This window comes from Pseudonaja textilis, chromosome 4 (genome assembly GCF_049901715.1).
Source record: "Pseudonaja textilis isolate UNSWEBS1 chromosome 4, rPseTex1.2, whole genome shotgun sequence".
Lineage (NCBI taxonomy): Eukaryota > Metazoa > Chordata > Lepidosauria > Squamata > Elapidae > Pseudonaja > Pseudonaja textilis.
Window position 1 is genome coordinate 36702440 of NC_141993.1, and position 21224 is coordinate 36723663.

General features: G+C 39.9%; 1 protein-coding gene across 3 annotated transcripts in view; it reads right to left on the reverse strand.

The window, feature by feature from the left end:
- PLEKHA1 (pleckstrin homology domain containing A1) overlaps window positions 1–21224 on the reverse strand; it is a 56535-nt gene that overhangs the window by 25512 nt on the left and 9799 nt on the right. For all 3 annotated transcript variants that reach the window (XM_026704911.2, XM_026704913.2, XM_026704912.2), the window contains exons 2-5: window positions 11539–11699; window positions 10461–10517; window positions 1104–1149; window positions 414–511 (exon numbers count right to left, since the gene is read on the reverse strand). In XM_026704911.2, the coding sequence (XP_026560696.1) occupies window positions 414–511; window positions 1104–1149; window positions 10461–10517; window positions 11539–11679 (342 nt within the window). In that variant the 5' untranslated portion in view covers window positions 11680–11699. The remainder of the gene's footprint in view (window positions 1–413; window positions 512–1103; window positions 1150–10460; window positions 10518–11538; window positions 11700–21224) is intronic.

A 21224-nucleotide genomic window follows, 5' to 3' on the forward strand; every position in this document is an offset into this window, starting at 1 on the left:
AGACTAAATTTCAGAATACTGTTAATTCCTCCATTCCTAAACCTCCTCCTGGTAGGTCACGAGATTCAGGATCAAGCTGTTATTAATGGAACAGAAAAAAATTATCAAAGCCAAGCTTTGTTTATAAATATATACCACTGCTCAGAAAAAGTAGATTTGATAATGAGTATTTTGAAAGTGGTGCAGCTTTTTGCAAATGGGCAAGTTCCCATAACAGCCTTTTTTTTTTTTTTGAGTGCCCATGACATGCCCTCAAAATATCAAGTGTGTCGTCCTGTGCCAGAGAGGTTGGAAGCACTTATTTTAATCTACCAAAACAATATAATCTTGAAATACTAATGAAAGTTCTTACAGTTGTCACATTATAATGAGACGCTATGCAGAATAACCTAGAATTCAAAATGATCACTTACTGTGATTTTGGTAGCTTTGTTCAGAACATTTACCCATTCAACTAAGTCTTGCTGATCATTGGCTTGTAAAAAGTATTTCCTCATTCCTGCATTCATGACTATTGGAGAAAAAAAATTATATAGTCAGATAAAAAATTTAACGTGCTTGTGTGAAAAGTAAAGACATTTTCACTTTGTTTGTCTAGACAAAGACTCAAATGTTGGGAACCATAACTTTTGATATTAGTACATATACTGCAAATTCATGAACATATATTTTTACTTAGATTTTTTTATTCCTCTGATGTCCAGTATCCTAATACACAATTTATTAAAATAATTACCAAATTGTACTTTAAGATTGATTTTTTTCAAAACCCAAGAAAATAAACCCCCCAAAGCAAGCCAACAATATGCCATAACAAGCAGAATTCAAAATCAAAGCTTATAAAACAAAAAGATTAAGTTATTTCTTATATATACCATTGGTAACTGCCATTTTTATTAGATTACCAGAATCATTCTTTTCAATATTTGTTCTATAAAATACTGATTTTATTTTTAAACGCTGTTCTCTTTATATTAGAAAGAAAACATAGAATATAAATAAACTGGTATTCAAAAACATCAAAGTTTAACATGAAAAAGCTTGTTTCGCTTTCCAAAAATTATTGATGGTGCAAAACTTAAAGCTTTTTTTTTTAAACTTACCAAAACAGAATTCTGCCTTTGGCCTCAGTTTAGTTGCATCACTTACCTAACAAAGTGAAAAAACTGGCATTATATGGCATAGCATGTATAAACACTATATATTTCAATTTAAGTTTACTGATGTTGCTAAATCAAGCATACTTCTGTTCATGTGGATCAATGAAATGAGGCAGCGAACTGATGCAAGAACAGCAATTTTTTATCTTTGTTTTATATGCGCCCTTGCATTCTACCACTAATCCATTCTTTCTGAAAAGTTAACCATGTGTGAGTTGAGCAACCAGATAAATTTGTTGAATGAACCTCCATAAAATGTTAAGTTACAGACAGCAAGCTACCCTGTATGTACATAAATTTCCTATTGAATGTATATCATGTTCAACTTCCTTCTATGTACCTAATGTAATCGCAGAGTTCCTGGATGTTGTTGAACTGTAATTCACAGCATTCCTTGCACTTGGTCATACTATCTGGAACTATTGAGAGTCAATTTTAAGCTATGTACAAGATTCTGCATCCCTATTAGCTATTCAGAGACCTGGGGAAAATTTGATTGGGAATAAAGTACCCTATAATAAAAGCACATCTCACTCTTTCTCTAAACTTGCACAGAGTAAAACTTTGTTTTTGAACTTTCCATGAGCTCATGCATTAAATCTAGAATTATTACTGCCCTTCCATGTCATCTCATTTTTCCAATTGTTATTTGCATTGTGATCTTACGTTTACTGATCACTTTCATCCTGGGTCATCCCATCTCTTCTTTGAGATGGAAAGAGCATAAATAACATGGTACTCTTGTTTGTTTAAAAGATTTGTATAGCCATTCATCTCAAAACGTAACTACTTATCTCCTGAATTTTTTGCAATGTAATCCTTTTTTTCTTTTGAAGTAAAATGTGATGCACAGTTGTACTAATTCCTCCCCAGCTTGAGGTTCTCGCGGGTATTTGTATGTGGATCTTTGGTTGTTCGGGTTTTCTCCCGCGTAAGATTCAAAGTATCTAGGCAACGTTTCGATGAAGTCTCATTCATCATCTTCAGGCTTCTGTCTCCGGCTCTGTGCTTCTCAGAGTAATGTGAGATTGCAGCTGCTTCCTCTTTTTAACTGCCAGTGGGGGTGGGACTTGATTGGGTGGGGGCTTGGCTGTGTTCTGATTGGGTGGGGGTGTGTTCTCATTGGTAGGGGGTTTGGCTGTGTTCTGATTGGTTGGGGGTTAGCCATGTTCTGATTGGTTGGAGGCGTGTTCTGTTCAGGTGGGGGCTTGGTTGTGCTCAGGTTAGTCTTAGTTGCTGGGGGATTTGAGCTGGTGAGTTGTGATCTAGCTGTTTGGCTTCTAGTTCGTGGTCCTGCTGCATCTTCATAGTGGGTGTCGGTTTGCTTCATGTATGGCTCAGAGGGGTTTGAAGTGGGTAGTGATGCAGCTGCAGTGCAGCTTCTGGTCCATGGTCGTGTCTCATTTTCTGAATGGGTGGGAGTCTGTTTTCTACATGGCAGTGTGGTGGTGGCCTCTTGTGTGGCTCTCATGGGTGTGAGTCTGGTGTCCTTCTTCATGTTAGGTACTCGTCTGTTCATGAGGGCGGGTTTCCAAATGGCTGGAAGGCGGGAGGTGTCATCTCGTGTGTTCATGCTGTGTGGGCGTTTTTCTATCTCTATGGCTTCTCTGATTATTCTGCTGTTGAAGTGTTCGGTTTTGGCGATAGTTCTGGTATTTTTAAAATCAATTTCATGTCCTGTGGCTTTGAGGTGTTGGACCAGGGAAGAGGTCGTTTCTTCTTTTTTGATTGAGTTCTTATGTTCTTCAATGCGTGCACTTATTCTTCTGTTAGTTTGTCCAATGTATGTGGTAGGGCAGGCAGTGCAGGGGATTTCGTATACTCCTTGGTTTTCTAATTCGATTTTGTCTTTGGGGTTTCTTAGGATGGTGGATATTTTTCTGTTTGTGCAGAATGCTGTTTTGATGTTGTGTTTTTGGAGGATCTTGCTAATTTTGTCTGTAGTGCCTTTTATATATGGGAGGAGGGCTTTGCCGTTTTCTTGTTCTCTGTCTTGGATTTTGGTTGGGGTTTCTTTTTGGATTAGGTGGGTAATCTTCTTTCTTTGGAATCCATTGGCTGTAAGTACGTTGGTGAGAGTGTGTAGTTCGGTTTTTTGGTGTTGTTCATCGGCTAAGCATTTTGTTCTGGAGATGAGTGTCTTGGCTACGGAATTGATCTGTGCTGGGTGGTGGTGTGAGAGTGCATGTAGATAGCGGTTAGTATGTGTTTTCTTCTGGTAGATGGTGTGTCCTAGGGAGCCATTGGATCTTTTGTATACCAAGACATCTAGGAAGGAAGTTGATTGTTGGCTTCTGTTTCCATGGTGAATTGTATTTTGGGGTGTAGGCTGTTGAGGTATGTGAGGAAGTTGTTCAGTTTTTCTTTCCCGTGTGGCCAGATTATGAAGGTGTCATCTACGTATCTGAGCCAGAGTTTGGGTTTGTGGTCGTATTTTTCTAGAGCTTGTGTTTCAAAGTGTTCCATGTAGAGGTTTGCGATGACAGGTGAGAGGGGTGATCCCATGGGTGCTCCTTCTATTTGTTTGTATTTTTGTCCATTGTAGGTGAAGTATGTATTGGATAGGCAGTGGTTGGTTAGATCTAGGATGTGCTTGGGGGGGTTGTATTTGTTTTGGATGGCTGTCAAGGCTTCTTTTATTGGCACTTGGGTGAAGAGGGATATGACATCGAAGCTTACTAGTAGGTCGCTAGGTTGTAAGTTTTGTTTCTTTATGATCTCGATGAACTGGAATGAGTTTTTTACGTGTGAGTTGATGGATTCTGCATAGGGTTGTAGTTGTTTGGTGAGGAATTTGGCCAGGTTTTGTAGAGGTGAGCCTATGGAGCTGACTATTGGTCTGAGTGGGGTTCCTTCTTTGTGTATTTTGGGGAGACCATAAAGCTTGGGGCATCTGGATGATTTTTCTCTGGGTATGATTCCTTGCTGGATTTCTTCACTGATGGGGGAGGCTTTTATTTTGGATCTGGTAGTTTTTTCTAGGTAGGTGGTGGGGTCTGTCTTTAGGGGTTTGTATGTGGGGTCTTGGAGTAGGTTGGTTAGCTTGGTTTGGTAGTCAGATGTGTTCATAACCACTGTCGCGTTGCCCTTGTCTGCTGGTAGGATTATTATGCTGGTGTCTTCTTTCAGGTTAAGTAGTGCAGTTTGTTCTTCTTTGGATAAGTTGCTTTTGGGTGGTTTGCTAGTGCAGAGGATGTTGGTGATTTCGAGTCTGATTTTGTTAGCATCATCAGGGTTGGTTTTGGTCAGGCTGGTTTCAACTCCGCATATGATGGTTTCTGTGGGGATGTGTTTGGGAGCGACAGCAAAGTTGAATCCTTTTGAAAGGACCTTGGTTTCAGCTTCAGTGAGGATCTTGTCTGAGATGTTGTGCAATGTTTGTTTCATGTGTGGCTGTGGGGGAGGGGAGTTGGTTTCTGGCATTGTTGTAGTTTCCTGAGTTTGTTGGTGTGTGTGTCTGTCTTGAGGGTGGTCTGTGTTTCGGCTCTCCAGACAGCGAGTTGTTTGGATTTGTCCCAAAGTAGAGGGTGAATCTTGTTGCTGAGTCTGAGGTGGAGTGTGAGGAGATCTTTGTTGATTTGGTCTAGGAGAAACCTTTTCGTGTGAAGTTCATTTCTAATTAGGGCCAGTTCTGTTCTTTTAAGGATGCGTTTGGTGGCTGCTGTGTTGGTGTGGAATTTCAATTGGAAGCTTGTGGGAATTAAATTTTGATCTCGGCAGTTGCATAGTAATGCAAGGTCACATAAAATGGAGGCTCTTTGGACTTCAAGTTTTTCATAAGTCCTGGTCAGATGGTGGGTCTCCTCCCCGTAGAGGTGCAATATTTGTTTTCTGAGGTTCTCATGGTATTTGTATGTGGATCTTTGGTTGTTCAGGTTTTCTCCGCGTAAGATTCAAAGTATCTAGGCAACGTTTCGATGAAGTCTCATTCATCATCTTCAGGCTTCTGTCTCCGGCTCTGTGCTTCTCAGAGTAATGTGAGATTGCAGCTGCTTCCTCTTTTTAACTGCCAGTGGGGGTGGGACTTGATTGGGTGGGGGCTTGGCTGTGTTCTGATTGGGTGGGGGTGTGTTCTCATTGGTAGGGGGTTTGGCTGTGTTCTGATTGGTTGGGGGGTTAGCCATGTTCTGATTGGTTGGAGGCGTGTTCTGTTCAGGTGGGGGCTTGGTTGTGCTCAGGTTAGTCTTAGTTGCTGGGGGATTTGAGCTGGTGAGTTGTGATCTAGCTGTTTGGCTTCTAGTTCGTGGTCCTGCTGCATCTTCATATGAACACATCTGACTACCAAACCAAGCTAACCAACCTACTCCAAGACCCCACATACAAACCCCTAAAGACAGACCCCACCACCTACCTAGAAAAAACTACCAGATCCAAAATAAAAGCCTCCCCCATCAGTGAAGAAATCCAGCAAGGAATCATACCCAGAGAAAAATCATCCAGATGCCCCAAGCTTTATGGTCTCCCCAAAATACACAAAGAAGGAACCCCACTCAGACCAATAGTCAGCTCCATAGGCTCACCTCTACAAAACCTGGCCAAATTCCTCGCCAAACAACTACAACCCTATGCAGAATCCATCAACTCACACGTAAAAAACTCATTCCAGTTCATCGAGATCATAAAGAAACAAAACTTACAACCTAGCGACCTACTAGTAAGCTTCGATGTCATATCCCTCTTCACCCAAGTGCCAATAAAAGAAGCCTTGACAGCCATCCAAAACAAATACAACCCCCAAGCACATCCTAGATCTAACCAACCACTGCCTATCCAATACATACTTCACCTACAATGGACAAAAATACAAACAAATAGAAGGAGCACCCATGGGATCACCCCTCTCACCTGTCATCGCAAAAACCTCTACATGGAACACTTTGAAACACAAGCTCTAGAAAAATACGACCACAAACCCAAACTCTGGCTCAGATACGTAGATGACACCTTCATAATCTGGCCACACGGGAAAGAAAAACTGAACAACTTCCTCACATACCTCAACAGCCTACACCCCAAAATACAATTCACCATGGAAACAGAAGCCAACAATCAACTTCCTTCCTAGATGTCTTGGTATACAAAAGATCCAATGGCTCCCTAGGACACACCATCTACCAGAAGAAAACACATACTAACCGCTATCTACATGCACTCTCACACCACCACCCAGCACAGATCAATTCCGTAGCCAAGACACTCATCTCCAGAACAAAATGCTTAGCCGATGAACAACACCAAAAAACCGAACTACACACTCTCACCAACGTACTTACAGCCAATGGATTCCAAAGAAAGAAGATTACCCACCTAATCCAAAAAGAAACCCCAACCAAAATCCAAGACAGAGAACAAGAAAACGGCAAAGCCCTCCTCCCATATATAAAGGCACTACAGACAAAATTAGCAAGATCCTCCAAAAACACAACATCAAAACAGCATTCTGCACAAACAGAAAAATATCCACCATCCTAAGAAACCCCAAAGACAAAATCGAATTAGAAAACCAAGGAGTATACGAAATCCCCTGCACTGCCTGCCCTACCACATACATTGGACAAACTAACAGAAGAATAAGTGCACGCATTGAAGAACATAAGAACTCAATCAAAAAAGAAGAAACGACCTCTTCCCTGGTCCAACACCTCAAAGCCACAGGACATGAAATTGATTTTAAAAATACCAGAACTATCGCCAAAACCGAACACTTCAACAGCAGAATAATCAGAGAAGCCATAGAGATAGAAAAACGCCCACACAGCATGAACACACGAGATGACACCTCCCGCCTTCCAGCCATTTGGAAACCCACCCTCATGAACAGACGAGTACCTAACATGAAGAAGGACACCAGACTCACACCCATGAGAGCCACACAAGAGGCCACCACCACACTGCCATGTAGAAAACAGACTCCCACCCATTCAGAAAATGAGACACGACCATGGACCAGAAGCTGCACTGCAGCTGCATCACTACCCACTTCAAACCCCTCTGAGCCATACATGAAGCAAACCGACACCCACTATGAAGATGCAGCAGGACCACGAACTAGAAGCCAAACAGCTAGATCACAACTCACCAGCTCAAATCCCCCAGCAACTAAGACTAACCTGAGCACAACCAAGCCCCCACCTGAACAGAACACGCCTCCAACCAATCAGAACATGGCTAACCCCCCAACCAATCAGAACACAGCCAAACCCCCTACCAATGAGAACACACCCCCACCCAATCAGAACACAGCCAAGCCCCCACCCAATCAAGTCCCACCCCACTGGCAGTTAAAAAGAGAAAGCAGCTGCAATCTCACATTACTCTGAGAAGCACAGAGCCGGAGACAGAAGCCTGAAGATGATGAATGAGACTTCATCGAAACGTTGCCTAGATACTTTGAATCTTACACGGGAGAAAACCCGAACAACCAAAGATCCATATATATATATATATATATATATATATATATATATATATATATATATATATATATATATATATGCTATTTATCATATCCATTTAATAAAACTCATACATTCTAGTTAATGGACACATTTTATCACAAAATTGTTCAGTGACATAGAAGAATGAATACTTTAATTTAACTTCTTGATAAAACTGGAACTAAACAGAAACTATTGATATTACAATAAGCAAAAGGATGTTTTATTATCCTATGTTCTATATAAGCCTTATTTATCATTGACAAATAAAAAAGCTTGAAATACAAATTACTATATAATACCAGAAAAATTATATAGTCAGTTAATCCAGAGCACATCTTATCTTACATAACAAATATGACATGGGTGCCAATAAAATCAGCCATATGTTTATTTTTAATATTTTATTTCATGTTAGAAAAATGTCCGTTCAGACATATTATATGTGTATTGTTGTATCAGCAGCCCTTCTTTTCTCTTATAGTTCTGAATTTTCCACCAAATCCATTTCACTCAAAATGGATTTGGAAAAAAAATGAAATGACTTTCAACTCTTTCAAAGCATGGAAGTTTTGAAATGTTGATCAGTAATACTGCTACAGAACCTTGAAAAAAACTAAAGCAGAGAGAAGTTAACTTGCATAAAAAAGCCTTGCTGACAGATTCTGAGAATAATGTTCCTTTACCTAATACTTACTTAAATATCTGTAAGTGTAACTGTAAAGTGTACCTTTACTTTAAAATGTTTATGTACTCTGCTTAATTTTTATTTGTTTATAATTTAAATTTCAAGAACACCTACTAATTATAACTCTGGGAAGTTTACAAAAATTAAATATAGAAATAGTATATCAAAACTATTGATAACAATATACTGGGGAGGACAAAAATATGGCTATTTCTAAAGCACAAATAGAATCTGCAGAAGGTACGTATAGTACTTTTTTCAAGTCTTAAGATCTTTAAGGGTTGGGGGTTAAGAGGATCAATGAATCTCCAAATCAGCAAAAATTGATAATCTCTACAATATACAATTAAACCTGGCATTCTGAAAATTGGAATGCTTATCCATTATACAATTGTTTACACGTTTAAAATAAGGAAACTAAGTATATTAGGTGCAGATGTTTAGAAATCCTTCCAACTGAATTGATACTACTTTGTTTCTCTCTTTCTCTAAGAATAGTATAAACTTGTTAATAAAGCTCTAAAACATGATTGCCATATTAGGCCTATAGTACACTTCTACAACTACTATGACCCTTCTATTTTATTAGGTTGTGACTGGTATATACTTTTAATAACTGTGGGCTTCTTTAAATAACTATTTGACCATCTAAATTTGAAGACAACTGACTCTTACAAAACATGGAAAGGCTATTAAAATAGCCACATCTTGAAATGCTCCCAGATAACAATCTCAATGGTGAGAAATGTGGTTAAAAATAGGGTCAAGGCAAGATCTGAAAAAATAAAAATCTTTGATCAAACTTCCTTCAAACTAGTTGGATATGTAAAAACAGAAGCTACAGATTATTGCAAATAACCTGCTGAAAAGTACAGCTAATTCTGGAGTAATTCTCCAGAACAGAAAAACTGTATCAGAAAGTTTTTGTAAGGCTAACTTCACCACAAAAGACATTGTCTAAAATATGGAGAAGTGTGAAATGTTTGCAGTAAAAGACGAATGCAAACTCTGAAGAAAAGAACACCTTGCCAATTATAAAACATAGCAATAGTCTATTATGTTTTGGAACTACGCAGAAACTAGTGACACAGGAAATATTGTATGAGTATAAGGAAGGATTGATGAATATGAAAACCATCAAAATCCTAGAACAATGTCCCTGTCTTAGTGAAGAAATTTCAACAGTAAAAGAGCTTCCAGGAAATTAATGATCTGAAACACACCATCAAATTCACAGTGAAGTACTTAAGAGAAAGTAATATAAAAATCTTGAGACGGCTTTCAGTCCCCAGACTGTGTTTTATTTTGAATCTATAAACAATTACATATAAATAGCAAGTACATTTTCAGATTCACAAAAAGATATTGTTTTTCTATTATGTAAAGACCAAGTGTGTAAGCTTTCATTCACTTAGGAATTCCCTGAAGTACAATTTCACTTAAGAACTTACTGAAACACAATTCATCAAGTTGTGTTTTTTTACATATAAAAACAAATTTTTACATAAAATTGTAAATATGTTGACTTAAATGCACTTTTTAATAATACTATTAATTACAAGAAAAATGTATCCAATAACTTTACAAACTTTAAATATTAGATATTAGCAGTTTGTACATCTCCTGATTTATTTAGCCAGCTATCTTTATCTGTGTACAATTTGTGTAAAAACTGGTTTTTCTAGTTTGTTTAAAGTTTAAAGCATAGATTACATATTCAGTTAAATATAATTACAACTCCTATTTTGAACACAGAACATAGAATAATAAAGTTGGAAGGGACCTTGGAGGTCTTCTAGTCCAACATTTTGCCTGAGCAGGAGATCTTATACCATTTCAGACAACACAGCATAGATGGCATAAAAGATAGGTATGAAGGGGTTTTTTATGTAAAAGCATATGATACTAATAAAGGACAATATTTGTAGTTCAGGGTTGAAAAGGATAAAAAGCATAGAGTATCCCAATGTATTGGATCAATGCTTTGTACCCTACTTCATCTTTAAAACACCCCCAAGAAATATTATTTTAGTTTAATTATAAAACAGATGCAAATGTTTAATAAGCTTTGACTTTTTTAATAAATGAATTATATTATGAGCTATTCATAAGTGAATAGCTATTGTTACACATTGTGAACTTGGAAATTCATTAATTTGAGAAGCATACACATACCTTTGAAATGTAAGTAAGCTTAATGGATCCAACGGGTGGAGATCCAGAGGGGAGGTTCTGTAGTTAAGAATACAGCATATTAGTGTAAAAGAAACACACACACACACACACACACCACAACCCTTATTATTTCAACTCAAATATTTCAAAATTTATCCAACTTTAAAATACAGATAATTCTTGATTTAAAGCCATATCTGGACTTGGATTTCTGATTAAAATCGTTATAGTTATAAATCGAGGAAACACACATGACCAGACCAGTTTCATATTTTTTGCAGTATCATTAAGCAAATCCACATTCATTAAGTGAACACCATAGTTTTACATGCGAACTCATTCTTCTAGGTTTATTCTTCTGAATGGATCTTTTTTACAGTAAACAGAATTGAAAATCATAAAGATGAATCTATTGCCAACTGCCAAAATGTGATCATATGACTTTGTGAAGGGGGGTAGGGTTGACATTTTACAATGGCCAAAAGTGCTTTCTGGATCTTTGGTAATCATTAAGTGACCAGTCATAAGTCGAGGACTACCTATAAAGTTCTAACAACCTTTTTTTGTTAGTTGAAGGCAACTGCACTACTGCACATTATTCCAAGTTGCAAAATTCTGCAGTTATTTATTTTCTTGAGTAGCAACAAAAATGGAATGTATTCTTCATGTTATATTTCTCTAAATAACACTTAACTGTCAATTTTAGCCCATAATCAAATAATAAGTACCATTATCCCATTTATACACTTGCTAAATAATTCATTTATTTATATAACATAGAAATAGATTCAGCAATGAGTGATGTTTATTATTCCTTGCTGTCTAGGTTGATGGGAATTAAAGCTGCCTATCCATAGTATAAAGATATACAAGTTTTAAATGATTATCAGCTGAATTTTAAAAATAAATGCTCGCTATGCTGCACAATTCTAAAATAATATTTAGCACAATCAAAAATATGAAAGATTAGCACTTAGTATTTTTAGAACCTCCAGAACCTTTCAGAAACTTACAAATTACAGTAATAAATATAACAATATCTAATTTATATAAACAAAATCAAAAAGTTGACATTTACCTGTGGATTATCCATATACCATACCAAATTATCTTCTTTTGTATCCAGTATGAAATATCTCCGTAGAAATTTACCACTGTTTTCATTTTCTTCAATATCTAAAAAACCACAAATACGATTTTGACGATCCACATAAGGCATTTCTGAACCTGAACATTACACTGCAAAACAGAAAGATCACTTTATTATAAGTATGTGAATTGAAAATGCTACATTTTTAGTTTCATTTAATAAACTCAGCTTTTCAGTTTAATTGCAGGAAAGGGGCGTTGGTACTTACCTGATACGCCCATTCTCGGTGAGTTGCGACGAGCATCCAGAGAGTGGGAACTGCTTAGTCTCTGCTTGGATAGGCTGGGCTTATTTGAATAGGAAGTTGTTACTCCTCCCTGGCTCCTCCCTAGCGTCCCCCAGTTTTGGCGAAGATGAGGTGATGCAATCCCCATCCTCTATATTGGTCTGTTTGCATGTTTTTTTTAAACTTATATCCAGAATAGTCATTGGCCGGAACAGGTCCCCACCAGACGGATATTGGGTGGGGCTGGATGCTCGTCGCAGTTCACCAAGAACAGGCGTATCAAGTAAGTACCAACGCCCCTTCTCCATTGAGCTGCTCCTAGCATCCAGAGAGTGAGACATACCAAAGCTTGGCTTGTCCTATGGCAGGGTCTCCGTTGGGTTGGAGCTTCCCCACTGTCTGAGTGGACTCGTTCTAACACCCTCCTACCAAAGGACGCTTCAGCAGAAGCAAATAGATCAATTTTGTAATGCCTAATGAAAGGCGATGGGAAGACCCATGTTGCCGCTCTACATATTTCTGCAATAGGAGCTTGTGTGGCCCAGACCGCTGAAGTTGCCGCACTCCTTGTTGAATGGGCCGTGATGCCCCTAGGCACAGGCAGTGATTGAGTCTTGTATGCCTTGGCTATCGTGGCCTTCAGCCACCTGCCTATAGTCAAAGGAGAAACTTTCTGCCCCTGGGAGGTTGGCTGAAAGGATATAAAAAGAGCTTCAGTCTTTCTGAAAGGAGCTGTTCTATGTAAGTAAGTATGAAGAGCTCTGTGGACATCCAGTCAGTGCCATTGATGCTGTAGGCCCTGAGAAGGTCTGGGGCAAAAGTTAGGGAGAACTAGTTCTTGTGACCTGTGGAAGGCAGAATTGACTTTAGGTGTCTGGTCGAAGCACCACTCTGTCAGCATGGAATATACAGAGGTCCTTTCGGGCAGATAGGGCTGTGATTTCTAATATACGATGTGCTGATATTATAGCCACGAGAAAAACAACCTTGCATGTGAGAAAATGGAGGCTAACGGTTTTCAGAGATTCAAATGGACCTTTTGTGAGTGCTATGAGTACCTTGTTAAGGTCCCAGGTCGGGTAACGATGCACTACTAGTCGACATAAATTTGTAGTATCCCTAACAAAACTCTTTATCCATGGGTGATAGGAGATGGATGGTAGACCTTCCCAAGTCACCAATGAGGCAATGGTTGCCACTTGCCATCTTAAAATGTTTGGAGAGAGGCCCCTGTCGAGACCATCTTGGAGAAACTCTAAAACTTGTGCAACTGACGGTGAAAATGGCTCAACCCTGGATTTGATGCACCATTTGAAGAAGATAGTCCATGTAGCATTATATATGTGACTCATAGAAGGGCGCTAAGCCGCTTGAATGGTATTAATCACTCTGGTCAAAAAATTCTCCTTTCTTAGATGTTGCCGCTCAACCTCCAAATGGCTAGGTGGAGCCATTGAGGGTCCAGGTGCTAGATCGGTCCTTGGGTGAGCTGAATTTGGTGCGGTAAAATTTTCCACAGTTTTTCTGCGGATAGGCCCGAGATCCACAAACCACGGTCTCCTGGGCCAAAGGTTGCCACCAAAATTCTCTTTCTCATCCAGTAGTTTTTGTATCACTTTGAGTATCAATGGGAGAGGGGGGAAGGAATATAGGAGACCCCGGGGCCACTAGCACCAGAGGGCATTGACGTTCTTCGCCCCCTGGGATGGGTATCTTGAAAAAAATCTCAAGAACTGCGAATTCAGGGGAGAAGCGAACCGATCTATAACTGGCAGACCAAGTCTCTGGACTGCCTCCTGAAACAGGTCCGGATGCAGATGCCACTCTGATTGGCCGATCGTGGCCCTGCTTAGCCAGTCAGCCTGTGTGTTTGTCAGGCTGGAAATATGCTCCGTTCTGATAGAGTCTAAGTTCCTTTCCGCCCAACGGCACAGTCTCTCTGCTTCCCATATGAGATGTTTTGAGTGGGTACCCCTTTGTCTGTTGATATGTGCTTTTGTTATGACATTGTCAGTATAAGCATGTGTCTCACTTGAATATGTAGGAGGAAACCGCAAAGGGTCAAGTGGACTGCCCTGACCGCCAACCAATTTATGCTGTTCGATTCTTCTGCAGTTGACCAACACCCTTGAGCCGAGAAGACTGGAAATAAGCTCCCCATCCGAACATACTGGCATCTGTGGTTCTGGTGAGTCTTTGGGGTTCTTTCAGCAGGCATCCCTTGTTGATGGCTGGAGCTGTCCCCCAGTGTAGAGATAGCCAGACTTTTGTAGGAACTAACACTCTGTTCCTGGAATTGCTTAGTCTCCATCTTTGGAATGGAAGCAGATACCATTGGAGCAATCTAGTGTGGAATCGAGCCCAAGGAACAATAGAAATACAGAAGATCATATTTCCCAGTAGTTTAGACAAATTGGCTAGAGGAACCCATTTGAGGGTTCTGATAGGCTGAGCTAAGGTTTAATGATCTCCTGTCTCTCAGGGGATAGAAACACTCTTCCTTCTACTATGTCTATTATCGAGCCCAGGTGAGATAAATGGGTTGAGGGAAACAAATGGCTCTTTGCCCAATTAATGGAAAACCCATGTTGTTGAAGGGTTCGCAATGTAATTTGGGTATCCAGTTCTGCCTGCCTGGATGAGGATGACAAAATCAAAATGTCATCCAGGTAGCACTGGAGTCTAACTGGAATGCTCCTAAGGTGTGCAGCCAGAGCAGCCAGAACCTTTGTAAAAGTACTAGTGGCCGATGAGAACCCAAAGGGCAGGGCGACGTATTCAAAATGTTGGTTGTTGTAGCAGAATCTGAGAAATTTGGAATGAGAAGGTCTGATTGGTATATGAAGATAAGCCTCTGTTAAATCGATGGAAGTCAAAAAATCACCCTTTCTTATGCTAAGGAGAATGGATTGCAACGTACTCATCTTGAATTTGCGGTAGACTAGAGTACAGTTGAGATGTTTTAAATCTAGGATTGCCCTCTACCACCACCACGAACTTTTGGGATTCTTGTCCATGTTGATCCCGGGTTACTGGTTGGATGGTCTTAATTTCTAGTAAGTGACTGATCGCTGTTCAATCAGTTTCATTTTAACCGGATCTCGGGAGATAGGACTATTCATGAAAAAGTTCGGAGGTGTGGAGGAGAACTCTAGAACCAGGCCAAATCTGATGGTGTCACGAACCCAGGAATCCGATGTGGAAGAGTCCCATCGGTCTGCAAAGAGCCTTAACTGTCCTCCAATGGGAGTGAGATCCCTGCATTTATCTTGGACGGCGAAAACCTCTGTTTCCTGTTCCCTGAAAATCGCTTTGTTTGTCCACCCCTGCAAGGTTTGTCAGAGAATTCTGATCTATTTGACTGCTGGGCTCCCTATATGTTGGAGGTCTCTGGAATCTGGGGGAGAATGGGACTTGATAATAGGGGTGAAAGAAGCCTCTCCGAAAGGGCTGAAAATTCTGTTGTCAGAGCGGCAGAGAATGGAGGGGAGAATCTTTTTCTTGCTTCTGGTCTCAATTAGAAGCGGATCCAGGGCAGCGCCAAACAATTTATTGCCCTAAATTGGGGAAGAAGCGAGTCTCCATTTGTGTTTGATATCAGCTTGCCAATGTCTAAGCCATAGCAATCGGTGGGACGTAACCTGCGATGCCATGACTCGAGCTGAAAACTTGACCGAATCAAATGTACATCTGCAGAAAACTCTGCGGCCACAATTAATTTGGCAATATCCTGGTGTGCCCTAACATTAGAATTTGGTATGATGTCCCTCAGGTGACGTAGCCATCTGAGTGAGGTTCTGGTGAAGAGGAACGTGGCTGTTGCCGCCCTTATGTCCCACACATCAGACTGATGCATCTTTTGTAGTGCTATCTCGGCTTTCTTCTCCTCCGGTTTGAGGGCCTGCTCCACTTCTGTGGGAATGGCGGAGGAGGATGCTAAGGCCACCACTGGCTCATCTACTTCAGGGGTATTCAGGGAATTGGAAAATCCAGAAGCTAAATTAAAGAATTTCTTATCAAAGCTAGTAGGGGCTGCTGAGGTCCACTGTTTCTGGATCAGGTCTGAAAACATTTGCGGAACTGGAATAACCTCAACCTCATTAATGGCTTGTGAGAAAATCAAATCCTCCGATTCCTCCTGAGGTTCTGGTTGAAGAACAGAAGGAGACTTTTCAAGGCAAGCTGTGGTTTTGGCCTTGAAGAGATTTGAAAAGATGTGGATGAAATAGCCCTGTAAAGGTGGATTGGTCTGGCTTGAGGTCCTTGTCCTCGGACATGCCTCTTTCTAGGGGTTCCTCCTCCAAGGGGACTTCACTATCTGGAACTGATACTGCATCTAATTGCTCCATTTGGGGCTTACCTTCTCCCTCCTCCTGTATGTCTGGATGCATATGTGAAATGAAAGAAGACTCCCCTTGAGGAGGTACCTGAGGATAATGTAGGTCAGTTCTGCATAGAGATCTTACTGAGAGTCACATTCTGATACTGGTATCTGTCTGGTCATCAAGGATTGTTGGACCCCAGCTGTGATTCCTCTGTGGATTGCAAGCTCCATCCATGCTTTCATAGTTCCTGGTACCTCATCTGGCAGGAACTCCTCCTGTCATAGGCCAGCCGCTGTTGGTGAAGCCTCAGGGGCTCGCCTCGGGATATTTACACTTGGTGAGGCCTGTAAGGTGCTAGCCGGCCTGTGTGGCATGGACAGATCTAAGGCCACTGGTGGCTGTTGAGCCTGGGATATTGGAGCTGGGGGAGGAGGCTGGGAAGTTCTTTCAGCCTCCTTAGAGTGTTTCTCAATTTGCTTTTCCAACGCCTTCTGGCATCAGGTAACATCTTTCTCTGCGGCCTTTGAGGAACCCTTAGGTTTCTTGGACTTATCTAGGGTTCATGTCTTAGTGCCACCTCTGTTTGCCATTGCAATTCTGTAGTTACTCTTAATAGATAAGAATGACAATATATTGAAATAAATAAATAAATAAATAAATAAATAAATAAATAAATAAATACATACATACATACATACATACATACATATATTCTTAAGTTTTCGCAGGTACTTACATGTATGGTATTTAGCTTTGTTCAGGTATTTTCCCACGTCATTATACTTGTGCTTTTAAAGTTGTAGCAACGTTTCGGCAGAATCTCATCTGCCATCATCAGGCTTCTGTATTGTGTTTGTCTGTGAGTCAGCCTCCCAAAAATACACAAAGAAGGCATACCTCTCAGACCCATAGTCAGCTCCAGAGGAGCACCACTACAAAACTTAGCACTCAGCAAAACAGCTACAGCCCCATGCTGAAACAGCAGCTTCACATGTACAAAACTCATACCACTTCTTGGAAATGATCAAAGATCTACATGTGGAACAAGAAGATCTGCTTGTAAGTTTCGACGTGGTTTCACTATTCACTCAAGTCCTGATAAAAGAAACTCTTGAAATCATCAAAAATAAATACCAACCAGCTAAACACCTCATGGAACTAACAGAACATTGCTTAACCAACACATACTTCATATACAAAGGACAAAGATACAAGCAAATTGAAGAAGCCCCTATGGGATCACCACTGTCACCCGTCATTGCAAACCTGTTCATGGAAGAATTCGAATCCAGAGCCCTGGCTAATGCCACCCACAAACCCAAACTATGGTTAAGATACATTGATGACACATTTGTGATTTGGCCCCATGGAAAAGAAAACCTAAACAATTTCCTAACACACCTAAACAGCACACACCCCAAAATTAAGTTCACCATGGAAACAGAAACAAACAACTACCATTCCTAGATGTACTAATCTACAAAAAAACAGATGGCACACTAGGACACACCATATACCAGAAGAAAACATACACCAACCGCTACCTCAATGCCCAATCCCACCACCACCCAGTACAGATAAACTCCGTGGCCAAAACACTAATTGCTAGAACCAAATGCCTGGCAGACAAGACACACATATAGACTGAACTATGCACCCTGACTAAAGTACTGACAGCCAACGGCTTCCACAAAAGCAAAATCACCGGCTTGATCCGCAAAAACTCACTGAGACACAATGGAGACCTAGAAGATGAACAGACCTATGGAACAGCTGTCCTGCCCTACATAAGAGGTACTACAGACAAAATAAGTAAGATACTACACAGGCATCACATCAAGACTGCCTTCAAAACAGACAGAAAAATAGCAGCCATCCTTAGAATCCCCAAAGATAAAACTGACCTGGAAAACCAAGGCACATATGAAGTCCCCTGTGCATCATGCCCTGCCACATACATTGAACAGACCAATAGAAGAATAAGTACCCAACTGGATGAACCCAAAAATGCAGTAAAGAAGCTGGAAAACACGTCCTTACTAGTCCAACACATGAAAGCCACAGGTCATAGCATCAACTTCAGTGGCACCAAAACCCTAGCCACTATAGAAAACTCCAGCCACAGAATTATCAGAGAAGCCATAGAGTTTGAAAAAAGACCTGAGAGCATGAATAGAAGAGATGATTCCACCAGACTGTCAATTATTTGGAAGCCTGCACTCACAAACAAAAAAATCTTCACACCACTAGCCAGACAAACACCTCAGCACAAACAGATCCCCCCTGATACCTCCAGCTCAAACACACCCCAACCAGGCACCCAGATGAAACCTAGCTTCCTAACAAATGATAGCCGTCCATTTACTCGGAGCCAAGCTGCACTAAAAGCCTCCAATACAGGAATACAATGTTGCCAGCCAATCAAGACGCACACACAAAAAAGCCACAAAACAGACAGAAGATATTAGAAACACCAATCAAGCAGAACACAGCAAACTCCAAGACAATAAACACAGACCAAGACTTCCAACCAATCAGGATGAAGGAAAAACCATTGTGGCACAGCAGTAGGCTAGCCCCAAATTTAAACCTGAAACAACTGTAAAAGTCCAACTCACAGACGAACACAATACAGAAGCCTGATGATGGCAAATGAGATTCTGCTGAAACGTTGCTACAACTTTAAAAGCACAACTATAATGATGTGGGAAAATACCCGAACAAAGCTGTATACCATACACGTAAGTACCCGCGAAAACTTAAGAAAACATATATATATATGTATGTATGTATGTATGTATGTATATATGTATGTTTGAGATATATATATATATACATACATACATACATACATACATACATACTCTTAAGTTTTCGCGGGTATTTATATGTATGGTATTCAGCTTTGTTCGGGTATTTTCCCACGTCATTATAGTTGTGCTTTTAAAGTTGTAGCAATGTTTCAGCAGAATCTCATCTGCCATCATCAGGCTTCTGTGCACTACACACTACAAAGCTGAATACTGTATGTATGTATGTACATATGTATGTATGTATGTATGCTTGATCACTGCGAGGGCAGCCAATAATTCTTTACTTATACCTCCCCGAAACTGGAGTAAAGGGAGATGCAAATTTTAATTCTTCTTATAAGCTGCGTTAAGCTTTGAAGAAATCAATGCCTCTCACAGGAAAAGTAAAATTCAGGAATACGGCCACACGATGAAACGTGGATAAAATGGCAAAGTCTTGAAAGTTGTGTGCCAAAATGACCATTGCCCAACTCTAAACGGCTCCAGCCAGTTGTTTTGTTTTGGTGCCAACACCACTACAACCTTAGTCGCACAGTCGTTTAAAAAAGGGCACAAAAAAAAAAAAACAAATACTGTGTGACTGAAACAATAAGGAGGGGGCCAAGAGGGCTCCACTGCCCCTGCCCCTGTAAATCCTAGGGGAGGAAATGCTGCTGGCAAAGAGTAATTAGGAACCGAATGAGCGTGTTATCTTAAAAGCGGCTTAAATTTTGAATCACAATGGCAAGACAGAAAAACATTCAAAGAGTGGCAAACCCCGATCTCTGGGGAAAGCACGGGAGCCGAAAACAAGTGGCAAATTACGATCGCTGTGGGCGGCAATTGGCCCGGTCGCCAAAGCGATCTGCTTCGTTCCAACAGCTTCCCTTTTTTTTCCTTTTTTTTTAAACCAATTTTCTCAGAATTGAGAAAGATGGTCAAGAATTTAGAATACTGATTAACTAATCAAACCTGAAATGTTCCTGCTCCAGCCAAGGACAAGCTGCCTATCACACCAAAGGCTGAGCTAAAACTGGGGGACGATAGGGAGGAGCCAGGGAGGAGTAACAAAGTCCTATTCAAATAAGCCCAGCCTATCCAAGCAGAGACTAACACCTCCCACTCTCTGGATGCTACGAGCAGCTCAATGGAGAATGTATTACTTGCATAAACCAGCAAACATTTTATGTGCATAAAATAGGATTTAACAAACAACTGCATTTAGCAGGTTTTTAGATGTATGTCAATGACCTGTAAAAAAAACCCTAACAATATACCTAATGTTGTAGGTCAAAATGTTACTTTTCTATTAACATTAAAATTACAGGATTATATTGACTTAAACACTAAAACCATTCTCAAATAATTAAAATAGCTTAATTCTTTCTACAAAGTCACATAGCAATTAGCTATACTGTTGCTTCCCTATCTGGTTCATTAAAAATATCTAGACTTTTAAAACTTGGAGCAAAAATGAAATAGAATACTAGTTGGGGAAAGGAGATGCTACCAATTTATAAAATCCCAGTGCTTGGATCCTGTGTTGTTCTGCTTTGAGTGCAACACTAATAGCTATGAAATAAATACAATATTGCCTCAAAAATCAACAAGAATTGATACCAATAGTATACTGTTCCAGAACGTTCATAGATCCAAACATCTATAGATCTCGCTATACCCAAATAGAGAGTTTATCACAGGGTTGATATGTAAACAATATATGAATTGAAATCCTTTTAACTATATACAAAACTTAAGCTATTGTTTCTATTGATAAATTGGGTAAAATGTTGATGAGATGCCAAAAATGTTTTCTCCAGATATTTATATATAACATCACACTGAATATCACTGAGGCAAAATACATGCAGTAGCAAATATTTTGTCAAGATACCGACTACTAATTTTAGTACAAATTTTAGAAGAACATAAGGAGTAATACATGCTTCAGACCTACTCCTGATAATTGTGTGTGTGTGTGTGTGTGTGTGTGTACATGTATATGTTTGTACGTATGTCTGTGTTTGTGTGAGGGAGGGAGGGAGGATGGATGGATGGACAGATAGATATCTAAATACTGATTTATCACATCAGAATTTTGCTTCTGATCTAGAGCTATTAACAATATTTAACTTTACAGAAAAATAAGTTTACTATCACATATATATCCACATCCACCATGTTCAACACATTCACAAGGATGAATTTTCTATGCTGGCAGAATTATTACTCCAGTTGAGAATTTATATTAAAAAAATACCAAAAATTTCT